Consider the following 16,221-nt stretch of genomic DNA (forward strand, 5'->3'; position numbering starts at 1 on the left):
CATGTCTACACAAATATCAGTGTTCTATCCGTTGGTCGGTCGTTACATCTAATTTTACTGATCGTTTGTTTTCAAACAGATCGATAGTTTCTTAATTGTAATTTTAAAATCGTCATAATTACCCTCCCTCTAAATTTCTTTCGTCTACAGTGTACTATGCGCTATGCTAATTTTTTTCTTGTTTTATATCCCCGCGGCGGTCACTCATTGGCTCTTATTCATCAGAAAGAAGATAAATAGCAATATTTTTTTCGGTCTGAATTAGATCTGCCTTCAATAATTAATAAGGTTTGAGTAATTTCTGTTGAAGAACCTGATTATAATATACGGTACACTGCAATTCTCATGCGAGGTCATAAAATCTAAGCATAAAATCAGGCCAGGGAACAGCATTGGAGTGTGATGACTACAATCGAAATCGTTTCATGTTAGTAAAGAACTCTACTAATTTGTGTTGGATAACTGGGAATTACTAACGCCTAACCTGATTGGCCCCACTGTGAAAATAATTTCAATGAGCCACATTACTTTTGTTAACGTAGATCGCTTGAGGCAGGAACCAGCGAATAGCAACTGAACTCAGGACCCTCATCCATTTGAAAATCAGAAAAGACAAGTAAAATTACTGAGGTAAGAACAAAACTCGCTCCGACAGAGTAACTATCATGTTAATTCTGTCGTTATTCACTTTCTGCGCAGGTAAATGTCGTTTTGCAAATTTTGTTTTCAAGCAACCGCTATATGAAAAATTCAGACCAGTTTCAAATCAGATTAAGATCAAATTGTTCTCACAACACATACCGAAGTACAAATCGTTACAACTTGCGTTTACTCAACTTTCTCTTTAATTTCACAAACGCAAAAGGAAACATGCTAAATAAACGTTTATTTGCATTTTTCATATGAGCGACAAGTCAATTCAGTGAAGTGTTTATCTCTGAGTAACTAGAGAAAAATCGTACTACGCGACCTCTATCGATGTCTTTAAGGATGTAGAATCGGATACTTCTGGCGGCTTCATTTCTTGTAAATCCAAAGTATATCAAGTCAAAGCTCACTTCGACTTCCACAAATGTGAAATATATAGCGTAAACATAATGTGTTACCCGTTGATTGCTCCTTAAAGTGAATCATTGGATAATATCACAAAATGCAGAGCATTTTCGCTTCGAAATAGCAATCAAAAGCACAAGTTCTTCTTTGATTGAAAGTAGTCTTTTGGGGCGCAAGGAAGAAAGCACGCAGAAGCGCACATATTATGTTTTATTATCATAAACTAATTTAAACACTCAACATCCACATTGGGCTTTTTTGGTTACACTTTTCACACATTCGTTCACCGGAAAATTTACATAACAGAAAAACAATTTAATAGGTTACTCTCTTGGGGCGGCCATTTGATAGGTGTTTGACTGCAAGGAAAAGAAAGGCTTTGTATTAATTGGATTTTTGTAAAACAGATTATTCGATTTCTTTCGGAAAATCGTTTATACTTTACATTTACATTAGAGGTACTTGTATGATGTCTTATCTATCCCGCTTAACAAAACAGTGTACTGACTTATATCAGCGCAACTATAAGGGGGTCGTCGCTGCAAAAGTGGCGCTTGTTTTCCAGTGCAGGCGCTTTTAGATACGTTTTGCTATCATAGTTCATTCCACTTGAAAGTAAGTCACGGATAGACTTTATGATCGGGAAAGTTCAATAAGAAACTTTTGATGTATTTTGCTTTCATCGATAGCCCGACAATTATGGTATCGTCAGGTATTGCCCTGCATCCTTCTCTTTATCGTCGAAATGCAATATTATTTCTCTAGACGCGTGGTCATTATGATCATCCTTGAAATAATGGCCCTTTGTCGCTGTTTTCCTGCAATCCCTCAAGAAATAACCGTGGATTGCGTGAAATTCCACTCTGAAAAATTAATGTTCTTTCAGCGGTCTCCACTTCAAAAGAGTTCAATACGCCAGTGTTTTTTTTTTTAAGAATTACAGAAAATGTGCTTAATTTAAACCTCTTTTTCCAGAAACTGTCAGTACAATCTTGGACAGCAGGTGCCCGCTTTACTCCTGCCTCCTTTGAAATACTAAACAAAGGTGAAATTTGCAAGAGGGTACATGGATTCAAAAACAAGTCTTAAAAAACATGTTCATGTGTCTGACGGCCTTTTTGTTGTTATAGTGGTGTAACGACTGACCAAGAATTTTTTCATTTTGATCTTATTGTACTTATTTTGGATAATGCAAGTTATGTTTAACTCACAGCAAACATAACTTTCTCAAAAGCCATCGGACTATGGTTTTGCAACAACCGCAACAACAAAAATGTATTTCAATTTGATTTAAGTAAATAAATAGAGATACGATACATTTTAAAAAGTAAAGTGGGTAGCTGGGCACCAAAAAAAAACTATGAGAAGCGGACCTACAATAGTTGAGTCAGTGAAGTAGTGTAATATTACATTGTAGGTCAGAAAGAATACATCAATAGCTATACTGCATGTAAATGAAAAAGGGTTATTAGAGCAAGGGTTTTAACAAACGAAAATTGCCGGATGCAAAAATTTGTTCTTGGGGATGATTCATGTCATAAAATAAGGCAAATATTCAAAGGTTGCAGTGGTTTGCAAGATCGCATATCCGGATTTATTCTGTTTTTCCAAAATCTTTTCTGGCGTAAGAACAAACTATTTTAAATTGTGAAAGACACTTCAATGCATATTTTCGTGACTAGCCTGACATACGTGTATTTGACAAATATTATATTCAATGGGCTCAAAGTTAATTAAGAATGGGTGCAAGTCCAGGGGTCGGTTTCTCGAAAGTCCGGATGTCGTTTTGGGCCCGAAAAGCCATTTAATTGCCTTCCGCTTGTTTTCATAAGCTGGTCCAAAAAGCAAAATGATAGTGAAGTTGTGAGAGAATGTTTTAACACACATTAAATGAAAGGTGTTACAATAGAACCCACTGGGAACTCGGAAAAATTCGAGCCCCAGATGGGATTCGAACCCACAACCCTCCGTGGTCTAGGACGGATGCTCTAGCCACTGAGCTACTGGAGACTCTATGGTGAGAAAGGGTGAAATGTCGGTATTTGATTCGAGCTGCATCACGCAGCCACAGAGTCAAATATCGACTGACAGTATAGCTCATATCTGCATCGCGCAGTCACATTGAGAGCATCATTGAACGATGCGGCCAACCAACCACCAAAGTGAGCGAATGTGAGAGAATTTTTTAACACATATTAAATGAAATTCATTCAAAAAGCGTTTGTATCATCATCTTTGTACATATATTACCAAATAGTCTAATGCGTGTATATAGATTACTAAATTTTATCACTATTTAGCCATATATCTTTTTTTAATCAGTTTGCCTTAATTAATCTCTTATCTTTTTATAGATTTCATGTCCTTCTACCTTTTATTTGTATTATGGCAGAATAGCCCTGTATAAGGGAGCCGTAATAAAGTATGTATGTATGTATGTATGTATGTATGTATGTATGTATGTATGAAAGGTGTTACAATTGAACCCACTGGGAACTCGGAAAAATCCGAGCCCCAGATGGGATTCGAACCTACGACCCTCCTCTCACATTCGCTCACTTTGGTGGTTGGTTGGCCGCATCGTTCAATGATGCTCTCAATGTGACTGCGCGATGCAGTTATGAGCTATGCTGTCAGTCGATATTTGACTCTGTGGCTGCGTGATGCAGCTCGAGTCAAATACCCACACTTCACCCTTGCTCACCATAGAGTCTCCAGTAGCTCAGTGGTTAGAGCATCCGACTAGATCACGGAGGGTTGTGGGTTCGAATCCCATCTGGGGCTCGGATTTTTCCGAGTTCCCAGTGGGTTCAATTGTAACACCTTTCATTTGATAGTGAAGTTTGGTGACTTAAAATCTCTCCTTTCTTAAGATATAGAGGGAATTTTTTGGGACTTTCGAGAAACGATGGATAGCACTATCCGCTGGATTAATCACTATCCAGAGGATAGGTAATAGCGAAACCAATTGCGCCACCCAATGGCTCGTGATTTATCCGGGGTATGGCGTTACCGTCTACCTTTTGAATAACTGGGGCCAGGAAGCTAGAGTTCACATAGTCCGGATAAACGAGTGATGTCCTTAGTAGTGCGTGTATTAGAGTTACGAAGTGTCTCACCCCTCGACCCGTCAAAACTTGTACATTTACCATTTGTACAAATTATCTCCAAAGATATATCTGTGCGGCTCCACAAAACACTAGTCATTGCGCATTGTAAATGTCTAACCTGGGGCCCGTTTCTCGAAAGTCCCGAAAACTTTTTGGGCCCGAAAAGCCATTTGTGAAACTGGCAACTGCTTGTTTTGGAAAACCGATCTTTTGACATGTTTTCAAGGTAACAAAAATCCAAATGACAGTGAAGTTTGACGACTTTTAAAAATCCTCTCCGTTCTTGAGATACAAAGGGAATTGCAACACCCAAAAATGGCCCGTAAAGTTTCGGGACTTTCGAGAAACGGGCCCCTGATCAGTCTCAAGCAATTTAGAAGTATTCCAAATGTCCGTTCACCTGATTCTCGACGGGACGACTAAAAGAACTTGTATGAAGCCTTCATATCGAGTATCATTTAACGTGATGTGGCGACTTGGCCATCCACTTGTTGATTATGTCGTGCAATGCTTCTGAAAAAAAAAGCGTAAACTGAACCGAAGTCAACGTTTTAGTTACGGACACTAAAGCAAAAGTAAATTCAACACACCCGAACACAGTTCGCAGATCGGTTAGACAAAATGCGTCCACGTTTGTTGCTTGAATTTATTTTCAAAACAAAATGTTGACTTTAGAGTGTTATTCATGCATTCCGGCCTTGAATGAAAACTGATTTAACTTTACACAACGCCGGGAATACAACAAAAGGAAAGGTTAATTTGCAAGCATGACATTTCTTTCAAAGGTTGTTGCCGAGCCGGAATTAAAGACGACATTTCTGTGGCATTTGCACTAATTGGCAACCATTCGTTCAATTGCATCCCTTAATTAACGCAAGAGTCAACCAATTAGGCAAGCTGTAAAGGAATGATAGGACTGGACTGGTGAAATCTTTACTGGACGTATGACGACTTGAAAAAATAAAATGTTAAACTAAATGTCGAAAAACATAAATCCATCCTCCTGAATGTTCAAACTTATCGCAAGTTCTTTCTCGGTTGTGGATGTAACTACTCGACTTTATCCTCCTTTTGTAAAGATCAAATATATATCTGTCTTTACAACGGTAAGAAGTCTAAGCAAGCGAGTGGAATTCTTGGTGGCGAGTGGAATTCTTGGTGACGAGTGAAAGCATTGTCAAAGTTACATGATTACAGAGTTCTTTTTTTCTAAGATTTCAAAACCCAAATTTTTAACTCCTTGTTAACGCGACACTGCCTTTTTTGTGATATATAAACCCGATTACGGGTTGACGCGGAATGTGTAACACGAATTGGTTTGAATTACATTGTAAGTAATGCAGTGTTTACACGAACGCGGTTTCATTTGTAACCGCATTGTTTTCGATGCGGTTACACCTTCTGTTTACCTGTTTTCTGTTTTCACCTTCTGTTTTCTGTTTTTTGCCGAAACCGTGTCGATTTGAAACGGCTGCCAAAAGTGGAGCGTTTTCAAAAAGGTGCGGTATCGTCTGTCGTGTAAACAGCGAAACCAAATCGATTTGAATACAGTTACTATTTTGGTGTGAAATTTGCATTGTTCAATTTAAAATAGTGAATTTAACACGTAGTGCAGCGCTCACTTATACCATCACGACTTGGATTTTCTGGCGAAAACGGTTCCGTGTAAGCACTTCCAAACCGCATCGATTTTGACGCGGTCATGAAATCGTGTCGATCTGAAAACGTGTTCGTGCAAACGCTGCCTGAGTTACTCAAGTATGAACCACGCTCTACTCTGTCGCCGCTTATTTGCTCATTTTTTAATTCATGAAAATATTGAATAACATCACATGCTGAGGTTTGGACTGGAGCTAACTTCGAGAAGAGTAACACAGAGTCTCTATTTGACAAGTTCAGTCATCCGTTTACTGATCCAGTCCGGTCGACGATTTAAATTATGCCACATCTGTGTTCAGCGTAATGCCATTTACGCTACACATTTCACAGATTCAGAAGGACTTGCTTTTAAAGTTTTGCATACAAAGGTGCTGAAGATCTAGAGTGTCACGCCATCGACTTTGCATGAAACCTTCAAGCCCATCTCTGATCAATCGAAGGCACAACCGACTGACAATTTCAAACCCTAACTGAGCTACAGATAGAAAGCAGCGGAAACCCTGGCTACAATTGTAGGTATCTCTAAGCACAAAACTTTGGCAATCTGTAGGTCCTTATTATTCCTGCCGAATCCACTTGTGACAGTCAATTTCAATTTCATGTAGTTTCGATGTTATAATTTAATCAGAAATAACTTTCTTTCTCGTAGGAAACAAGTCCTTGAGAAGAAAGATCAGTTTGAAAACAAAAATCTTAAAAATACGTTTGTTAGAGTCTCATAATTAACATACAAACTCGGCGCAAATGACAGTAGTTTAAACTATGTAAATATTTCTGTACTCATTGACAACGATTTTAATACACTTTTGTACTTTTTTCAGTCTCCTGGTCAATGGACTGAGGATAGAACCTGTATTTTTATCGGGCTATCAATTTGAAAACTGTTCTAGGTAAGCTTTAAAAATCAACGTGTGCCGAAAGAATACCAGTCCATGCCAACTTGTGCAATGTTTATTCAAGAACACATTTTCTCTTAGCGATACACTAAAGCAAGTCAAAAATTAGCATAGTGTTGTAGAACAATGCCAACACCCCAAAGCAATTTAAGATAGTAAAGTTTCCAACTTTCGTATTGTGTACTTAGGTAGTAAAAATCGCTTTTAAAGGAAAATATCTGTGGAAGAAAGAGAAATGAAACTGAACTCGGGGCTGGACGTTTAGAATTTAAAATGAATGAGACCGATGAAAAAAACGAGATGATCGTTTGGTAAGATCCGGGATGCTTCCTCGGTAGAAGACGTTTGAGCATTTTGAAAATGAGCTGAAAAATGATAAATTCAACGAGGAGAAAAGGAGGCAGAGCTTTTTGGTCGGCGAAGCCGCGAGAAGAATGGTAACAAGTACATGACTTCGCGGCTTCACGTGTCACGCATTGGCAATTTTCCGTTTTTGGAATAAATGGAACAGCACACTGTTTATTCTGCTCCTGACAACAGAATAAACGAAACACACAGTAGTTTGAAAAACGCATTTTAAATGCTCCTCGTACCGTACGGTCTTTTTCTTCCCAGTTTTGCTTCTCAATATTTTTTGAAAGAAGACTGTAACATAGGATAATAGCTACCAGGCTTGGGTAGGAATGGTGCTTTTTGTAGATTTTTTGCTATTAAGAAGGTGTTGAGAAATTTCTTTACTTCGTATTGGGGACACCCCTCTTCTCCCACAAGTTTTAGGCATCGACAGGTTCTCTGGCCTACTTACCCAAAACTTACCCATAATGTGGCAATTGCATCCAACCAATCAGAGAACCTTTATGATCACGTGAACAAAACAATTCATCTTTCAGGCCCCCTCGTTCTATATATGCTGTTTTAAACTTCTTCGAGCGACGATCGACCGTCTTTGACGTGAATTTTTCTCCAGTTGTAATACCCAGAGGCATATATACGGTCGTTCAACGAGGGAATAAGTTGTAGAGTTGAGTCTCTTCAAACGGATGTGTTTTTGTGAGATCATGTAGGGCTGGTAGAGAATGACTGATGATTCTCTTGTTGTGGCGATGATCGTCACATAACCAAGATTGGTTGCTATGCTTCTTAGTAACTTTATCAGACATTGTTAATAGAAATTTCATGAAAGGAGCCATATTAGTTTCCCGTCAAATACTGAAGGCACCTCTGAGTTTATTATTCAGTCGGTGAACATGTCTGCACAGTCTGACGTTGTTGTTTTCAACAGAAGGTCTTCGACGCCATCCAAGCGAGCTTGGGAGGAACCAGACGAAAAAACCACGACAAGCTGTTCGACAAATGACCTAAACAAAAATGTTAGAGATCACAGTAAACCTGCAACTCCGATGAGAACTGTTAGTGGGGGACAAAAGACGGTATCGAGCATGGAAAGCAACGGATCAACCGAAGTTCGACTTCGCTCAGTGGAACTTGGTGTGGAGGAAAACGCCAACAACATGCAAACCAGCAAAAATGAAATAACCCAAAAGGATAAAGCGGCCAACGGGTTTCCTGAGGTCAGCATTAAAAATGGTAAAAAGTCCGAAGTAAAGGATACTGAAGCTTTAAAGAAAGACAACATCTGCGAAGATTCTTGTTGCGGTGATTGGACTTTATTTTCGCGTGTTTTCAAATCTAGGAGATTCGAGTCGGAAACGCTCGAGGGCTTGTATCAACGTTATGTGTTTCGCTTGAATCAGAAGTTTATGAGCTGGCTTATTGGACTGCTGCTTATTTTAACTGTTATTCTGATAGGGTTTCAATTCTCTTATGAAAATACCGATAAACCGGAAACTAATGCCGAAGGCATTACTTTGATTATCTTCGCCGTTGCGTACATCTTACTTGCTATGATAGTCAACAGAAGTGGTTCGTCTCAGAATCATTTGAACTGGGTATCTTACATTTTGCTGGCAATCTCTTGTGGTTTTGTTCTCGCTTCAGTCGTCTGTCCACCATCAGAAGTCGTGGAACCATCGGATAAAAAAAGCCGTTATTCGCCCTCCGACGGCGTTTGGCTAACTACATTTTTCGTTTACATGACCTTCACAATGTTACCAGTTCGAATGAGGATTGCTGTATTTGGAGGCTGTCTTCTTCCTTCTGTACATCTTATATCATGTGCAGCTATGAATTACACGGATCCAAACCTAACAAGATTGGTAAGTGTCATAGTTGTATAATTTTAGCTGAGTTTTAACAGTGAAGTCAATCGTTGGTGACATCGTATGTTTTGATCGTGGCTACATTCAAAGCTGTTACACGGAAGTGGCTCGGTGGCTAATCATTGGCAATGAGAAAATAATGGTAAAATGAAATGAAAGAAGGAGAAAAGAATATTTTTTGTTCTCGCGTCGTGTTTCTTTTAAACCCTTTTGTGTAAATAATTTATGTTTTAGTATTGACATTGTTTATGACATACGTGATTCTCGAATTTGCAGCAAGTGCATTTTCAGAGACCATACTAAGCCCTTCAAAGATTTCAGTGGATTAAATTGAAAGAATAAAAAAAAATCACTAACTAAAAGTTTTCGCATTCCAATTTGATAGCATGGTTAATAGAAACTCTACACATTTTTAACACCCGTAAGCTTATATGCTCTCCTTTTCAGAAATTTCTTTAAAAATTCGCATTTTTAAGCAGGTGATGATACTGACGTGTTTTTAATTATTACGAACAGCTGGATTGGAAAAAAATCGTTGTCCCTTATTTCCCACATCCACTAAATTTTTGGTGACTGATGTGGAAGAAATCGATATGTGAAGGTCATCATCACCTTGCAACCTTATCCTGCTACTGAGCAAATTTCTCCCAATGTGAATGGATTGTACTCCTATATGTAAAATTAATTTTTGTGTCAAAAACAGGTCAAAAATGATCTTAAATTGGTTGCCACGTTGTTTAGCCAGATTTTTTTTTTTTGCAAAAGCTGAGCTTAATGCAATAAAAAATTGTCAAGTACTTGTGAAGAATTTTTTGCAAAAGCTGAGCTTACAAATAAAACACTGCTCTGTATGAATGGAAAGAGCAAAGCTCTACATTAATTTGGTGTTAGGTAGATTTGCAGTCTGACTGTACAAAGTGGAGTGGAACAGATACAGCATGATACAGTATAACAATTTCTGTTTGATCGTATGAAAATGTAAGGATGGACTTAAAATATGATGAAACAAATTTTCTCAGCGCATACAGTGTTTGAACATTTTTCAATTTTTTTGAATGGGTTGTTAACCAGAAAGGGTCTATTTTCAGGACTGTCCAGTCTTGGGAACCACAACAACCGCAGGGTTGTGTCCAGTTTTTAGACTGGGTAGATGTCCTAGAGCTGGACCCCTTTGTCAAATATTTGTGGGTCCAAACCAGAAATGTGGGTGTTCTATCAGAAATATTGATATCAATCACTGATGAAACACTATGAATAACAGTATTTATTGCTTTCAAAGTCAAATTTTATTAACTTCTGAAAGCCAAGGATAGTGGTATCTGTAGGATAAATATGCCTCGCATGTGCTTACGGCTTCACTTTACGAATATTTTAAGCATGAAATTTATGTGTCCATGAGGATCCCCCCCTTAGTATTATAGGGTGTTCAAATGCAAAATATTGCATCCCAGGATGAAATGATGCACTCTGGATACAACACTGCAACCACAACTTTTACTTTGGCGGCAAAAATGTAAAATAAATAAATGAATAAAATATCTGTTTATTATATGGCAAGAAATTCTGAGGCTAAATGGAGCACTCTGATTGGCTGGTTTGTGGTCGGGATTTTACAGTACGGACAGTTACCATGGGAATGCTGCGTTCCCTTGTTTTTCTCTCTCTCCCAAGAAATTTAAGTTGAACGAAACACAAAAAGTTTAATACAAGCAGAATCACTGTACAGTTGTAGCAAGTGGAATTTAGTTTTACATCTTACAAAAGGTTACCGAGCAAAGTTTGTTGATGGAAGACGAAGATTACGAACATTCACCTAGCAGAAAAATGTCAGATTGCTCAAGGAAACGATACCATATAATAAACAACTAACTAACTTCACTTGCTTGGGATCGTACTGGGGAATATTGCCGGGCAGAGGTTGTGACAGTACGAAATGAGCACAGAGAGGTCCGTACAAGAACGACAGTACAAACGTGGGCCAATATTCCCTAGTACGGCCCTCGTGCTTGGTTAGTAAGAGGTTCTAAAGTAATATTTTCTGATGATGCAAAAAAGGCCTTTGTAAAAGTGAAGTGGTTAGGTTGTCTATGATCAAGGTTGCTGTGGTTCTGTAACATCTGCCTGCAGCTTTGCATTGTCTGTGTTGATAGTTAGTTCCATAACCAAATGCAGCAATTATTGTTATAGCCTGCTTCTTATAGATAATTTTGGCAGCTACAAATTTCCCTCAGATTTTCTCATTGACCACCTAAAATGTGAGAATATTTGCAGAAATGGCGTTGTGAGACAAGTTGCATGAAAAATTTTACAGTGTAAGCTCCTTAATGCCACTTGATTTTAATTCTCAATGGGGATTCCTCAGGGCTTAAAGGGTTTAAGTCCCCACTGATTTTTTGCAAAACAAGAGGCCTATGTGGAGCACTATTTTTTCTAAGACCTTGGCTTGTTGATTTCTTCACTTATTACATGATACTCAACAAAATGTTGCACTTCTGATTGGTCAATGACGAATGCATAAAAGGTCATTGAGTGAAAAAGAGGTTACACAGTGCAATGCGGAAGTTGCTATGGAATCAATTTGATGGTGTGGTTTTGTTGAGTATATAATAAATTATAAATGTAATGAACTTGTTCATGCATTTTGGTATTTATGGTCACTGGCCTATGGCTCAATTTTCAAAACGTCACGTGTTCACAAATCACAAAATGCACTTGCGTTCATACAATTTCTTATGCTTATTGTCATGGATGGAATATAAGATGCAATATCTTGGTACTTTTGGAACGAACATGGTAAAATCAATCTTGGTTGTCAATAGTACCACTTGAATAAAATTTGTAATAGATTTTTTCACTGTTTTTAACATCACACCAACAATTGAGCCAACACAGTAACAAGAAAGCAGACTCTCCCATCCATGTTTGTGGCCAGATGTGAGCAGGCCTGTGTTCTACAAATGTTTCAAACAAACTGTTTAAATGGCTTCAAATCCTTCCAACATTTTGTATAACAAAAGAAATGTTGAATTGATGACTTTGATGAAAGTTTAAATTAGTTAAAATTTGATTCAACAGGCTTTCAACATTTTTTGCCCTTTCAACAACATTGAACAGAGTGTTGAATTGCTATTTGAAGCAAAGGTTGAAACTGCTTCAAGGTATATGTATGCCATGTACGATCTACAATCGTGGTCAAAAGTTGTTGGGAAGGTTGCGGGCATCAGCTCATTTCACACATAATTCGATTTTTCTAACTATTGCCTGAAGTATTTGGGAAATACCATGCTCTTGTGGCCCCCCTCCCCCATATTCAATGTTGGAGTTCTTCAGGTAAGAAAAGTCACCATTTTTTTTCCCTGGAAAATCCAACATTGAAAAGGGGGAGGGGGGTATCTGTAAAATGAAGTTACCTTCCCAACACTTTTGTCCATGATTGTCTGAAAACAACTGTAAACAGTTTTTGGCGTATAACACAAAATGTACGGAAGATATGCAGTTGTTATTCTCCATAATTACGGTTCCATGGATTATCTTTATTGTCGTTGTTTTTGGGCTTCAGTCTCAGAGCATGGAATTTGCTAAAGCCACCTATGTGCTCACTCCGAGGAGTGGTTTTCCGTGACACAATATTGCGTTACAACAGTATCTTAGGACCGGTACAACAATGCGCATTGAAAGTCCTTTCTCCGTAAAGTTGCCGTTCTGTTTCATGAAGTTCACCACTTAAAAACGTATTGCAGCGTAAATTTGGTATCTAGAGGTACAATTCGTGCAAAATATACAAAATATTTAGAAGGCAAGTGGCCTGTTAATGGTCGACGTATTGTTCTTTGAGTGACTCCCACAATGGTAATATAGCAAAGGTTCTTTTTTTGCCTAATTCAAACCTCACCAAGACATGTAAACCATGTGCTTGGAACTGAAAATTTGTTGTTGTACTATTTTTTGCCGGTTTATTAAGTAAATGCATTTTTAGATGGCCATCAGGTGATGTAGCGAGAGTGAATGGCGACCTATTGACGTATAATTGTTAATACATGACTACAAAACGGTGTTTCACGCAGTACTCCACACAGTACTCCACAAGTATGTGGCAATTTTCGAGGCCAGTGAGGTACGTTTCGATACAACTTGAATGGTTATGGATAGAATTTAATACTGCAAAGTAACTGATTGTGAATTTGTCCCTTGGAATAAAGAAATTCCTTCATTTTGAACAGTACTCCCTTCTATTGCGGGAACTTAAAAGATTAATTGAGTAATAAGTTCTCATTTATATTCGTTCGATGGAGTACTGTGTAGATAGTGTTTAAAACCAAACTTTACAGTCAGCAATCCTATGAAAAACAAAGTTTGGATTACAATGGTCACTACTAAGCGCTTAGTTGAACCCAAAGACGAACAAAATAGCGACATTTTCCTCGGAATGTATGGAGTACTGTTGAGGAGAACTGTGTAGCATTGACTATATGACTGTAACCTGATCCTCGAGGCTACACACAGGGTTCAATAACATTTGGAAGCCACTTACGACCGGCTAGCAAAATCTATCGCGTATTTATGCCAAATATTGCATATCTAACAACAGCAAATAGATATATGGTACAGCTCACCGGGAATTATTCTTATTCATTTCGTAAACATCCACGTTACTATTTGCGAGATTATCAAAAAGAAAATATGAAGACGTTATTTGAGCTTGATTTCAGCAATAACTTGAACGAAACATATCCAAATGCCAATATTTTGCCACTTCTTCGAGTTTCTGTTAAAGGAATGAAACCACGTGTATAAAATCGCATTTATTGTGCTTCGACCTTTTTCAGACAATCGTGGTCAAAAGTTGTTGGGAAGGTTGCGGGCATCAGCTCATTTCACACATAATTCGATTTTTCTAACTATTGCCTGAAGTATTTGGGAAATACCATGCTCTTGTGGCCCCCCTCCCCCATATTCAATGTTGGAGTTCTTCAGGTAAGAAAAGTCACCATTTTTTTTCCCTGGAAAATCCAACATTGAAAAGGGGGAGGGGGGTATCTGTAAAATGAAGTTACCTTCCCAACACTTTTGTCCATGATTGTAGGTAGCTTGTACAACTTACACCTTATGTGGCTAATAATGCCAATTCAATTCAATAGAGAGGAGAATCATTGTGTCAAAAGCTCTGGATTGTCATGTTATTTTTTCCTTTGAAATAAAAACTATGACCTAGGAATGATTATAATTTAGCCTGGGAGATAGTAAGGATACATGTAATATAATCGGGAAAGGGGATTGTTAGCACCCAAAAAAACTATCTATAGCAAGGAATGAATGTTTCCTGTTCAAAGGTAGTCTTTTTAATGAATGCAGGAAACCTTGCATCTGTTATGTAACCATGGAAACTTGTTTAGCAGTTAAGATGAACCCTTAATTAATTAACAGGGATTTTTGTCCCCACCTTCTGGTGTCCACTGAAACTGTTTGTTAGAATGGTGTGTATGCTTCCTCCTACTTGCATAATCAATTTAAACTTATTGTTTTGTGTGTTTTGTTTATGTGATGCTTCACAGGAGATTTGATTTTTGGTCTTGTTTATTAAAGAGAAGGCACATAAAAAGGAAGTTGTGTCTAACTTTGAAAGAAAATCCTCTGTTGATTTTTTCCCTCATCATCTACCGTAGGAAAGCAAAGTAAATAAATGATGTTGAATTGTGTTTCATCTCCTATTTCTTACCATTGATGTTGATAATTTGGATTTTTCATATCATTTTTTAATTCCTTGCTACTGCCATGTGGTTCTTATGCTCCTTAATGAAAACCTCAGGAACTTATTTTTTAATAGCCTCAAATACAATTAAAGGTCCCTGTCAGGGAACAATAGTTTTGGTGCTAATTGCAAAACTTCATAAGATTTAATTTCATCAATTTTCCTGGTATATGACAAAGAGAGCTGTCATTTACTGTGGTAGTTAGCAATTTTTAATTGACGGGCTTGGGGCATGAACTGTGTGTATTGAATTTTAGGCCGTTTTTGGATTTATCTCCAAATTGGCTGAGCTTTTACCTTGTAGCCAAGAAGTGAACTTAAATTGTTATCTTGGATTTTTTTCTATATTTTCTGCTTTTTTTTTTTTTGAGAAATAATTTTTGCAAAAACTCTGTTGGTCAACTCTGCCTGATAAATATGAAACCAATGATTTTTTTTCTTTAGACAGTGAAATTTGCAAAGTGGCCCGTACCAGCATATATTGGTTGTGAACAATATTATTGCATATATGCATTGTACATGTGTCCCAGGTTTTTCTTGACTTTGTTGTTTCCAACTGCTCCATGTGATTTTAGACAGTCTTGTGCTATTTTGTATTTTTAGAATAACAGTAAAAATTATTGGAAATTTAAAGTAATTATATGCCTTTTTCACACCATCCAAAGACATAGATGTGTCGTTAATGTGGTTCTAACAAACATTTACAGACAACCATAAGACTGGGTTTCAGAAGAACTTTGAATACGTAAAGTTTGAATTGGTTCTTACTTTAGTAATTTGATAAAACAACGCAAAAATGTTTTAAGTAGCAAGGGTGTTGGAAATACCTTAAATGGAAAAAATGGGTTCTGATACCTCATCTTGATGACATGAAGTCTTTTTTGTAAAAAAAAAAAAAAAGAAATCAAGAAATTAACATTATGAATGGCTGCAAAATTTATTCAACAAGAGATATCCAAATGTGAAATCAAGTGTCACCATTAATCATATTGGAATATGGGAGCAAGGGTATAAATAGAGCAAATTACTGTTGTCATGCCTATTTGCTGGATGGCATGCAATTTTAATTAAACAATGTTGTTTTATATTATGTCTTTTTCCTCAATAATTTGTTAAACTTGATTTTGCATGACAGTTTGTTTTTTATACAGCTTATAGGCAACCTGTTTATATTCCTATGTGCCAACGTCATAGGAGTTTTCACCAAATATCCAACAGAGATATCTCAACGCAGAGCTTTTCTGGAGACCAGGAGATGCATAGAATCAAGATTAACAATAATGAAAGAGAATCAGAATCAGGTAATGACAAGTAGTAATTCATGAGGACAAGGTGGTTTACCTTTTTATTTAACTTGTTCATTTTCTTTAGTTTTATTAAGTATTTTACATTGAAAATAAATGATGAAAAGTGACTTCTGAACATCAATATTTGGAATTCAAAGAGCCCAAAATGGGGTTTTTAACTGTTTCTTTTATTGTTAACAATTATTTTAAAATCAACCCAGTGGTAAGGATTATTAGCAGTTAATTTGT

At 37.4% G+C, this 16,221-nt stretch overlaps 1 protein-coding gene and 1 long non-coding RNA gene across 3 annotated transcripts in view; one reads left to right on the forward strand and one right to left on the reverse strand.

Annotated features, from left to right (window-relative positions):
- The window catches only part of LOC138060301 (uncharacterized), a 30,630-nt gene extending 21,815 nt beyond the window's left edge, over window positions 1–8,815 (reverse strand). The window contains exons 1-3 of one of the 2 annotated variants that reach the window (XR_011134334.1): window positions 8,677–8,815; window positions 7,535–8,076; window positions 4,564–4,676 (exon numbers count right to left, since the gene is read on the reverse strand). This is a non-coding gene — a long non-coding RNA (uncharacterized lncRNA). Of the gene's footprint in view, window positions 1–4,563; window positions 4,677–4,753; window positions 4,937–7,534; window positions 8,077–8,676 lie in introns of those variants that run through there. The other variant, XR_011134328.1, reaches the window with a different exon arrangement.
- Window positions 7,966–16,221, forward strand: part of LOC138060207 (adenylate cyclase type 5-like) — a 59,418-nt gene continuing 51,162 nt past the window's right edge. The window contains exons 1-2 of the mRNA XM_068905973.1: window positions 7,966–8,934; window positions 15,838–15,987. Of these exons, the coding sequence (XP_068762074.1) occupies window positions 7,966–8,934; window positions 15,838–15,987 (1,119 nt within the window). The remainder of the gene's footprint in view (window positions 8,935–15,837; window positions 15,988–16,221) is intronic.

This window comes from Montipora capricornis, chromosome 1, assembly GCF_036669925.1.
Source record: "Montipora capricornis isolate CH-2021 chromosome 1, ASM3666992v2, whole genome shotgun sequence".
Taxonomy (NCBI): Eukaryota; Metazoa; Cnidaria; class Anthozoa; order Scleractinia; family Acroporidae; genus Montipora; species Montipora capricornis.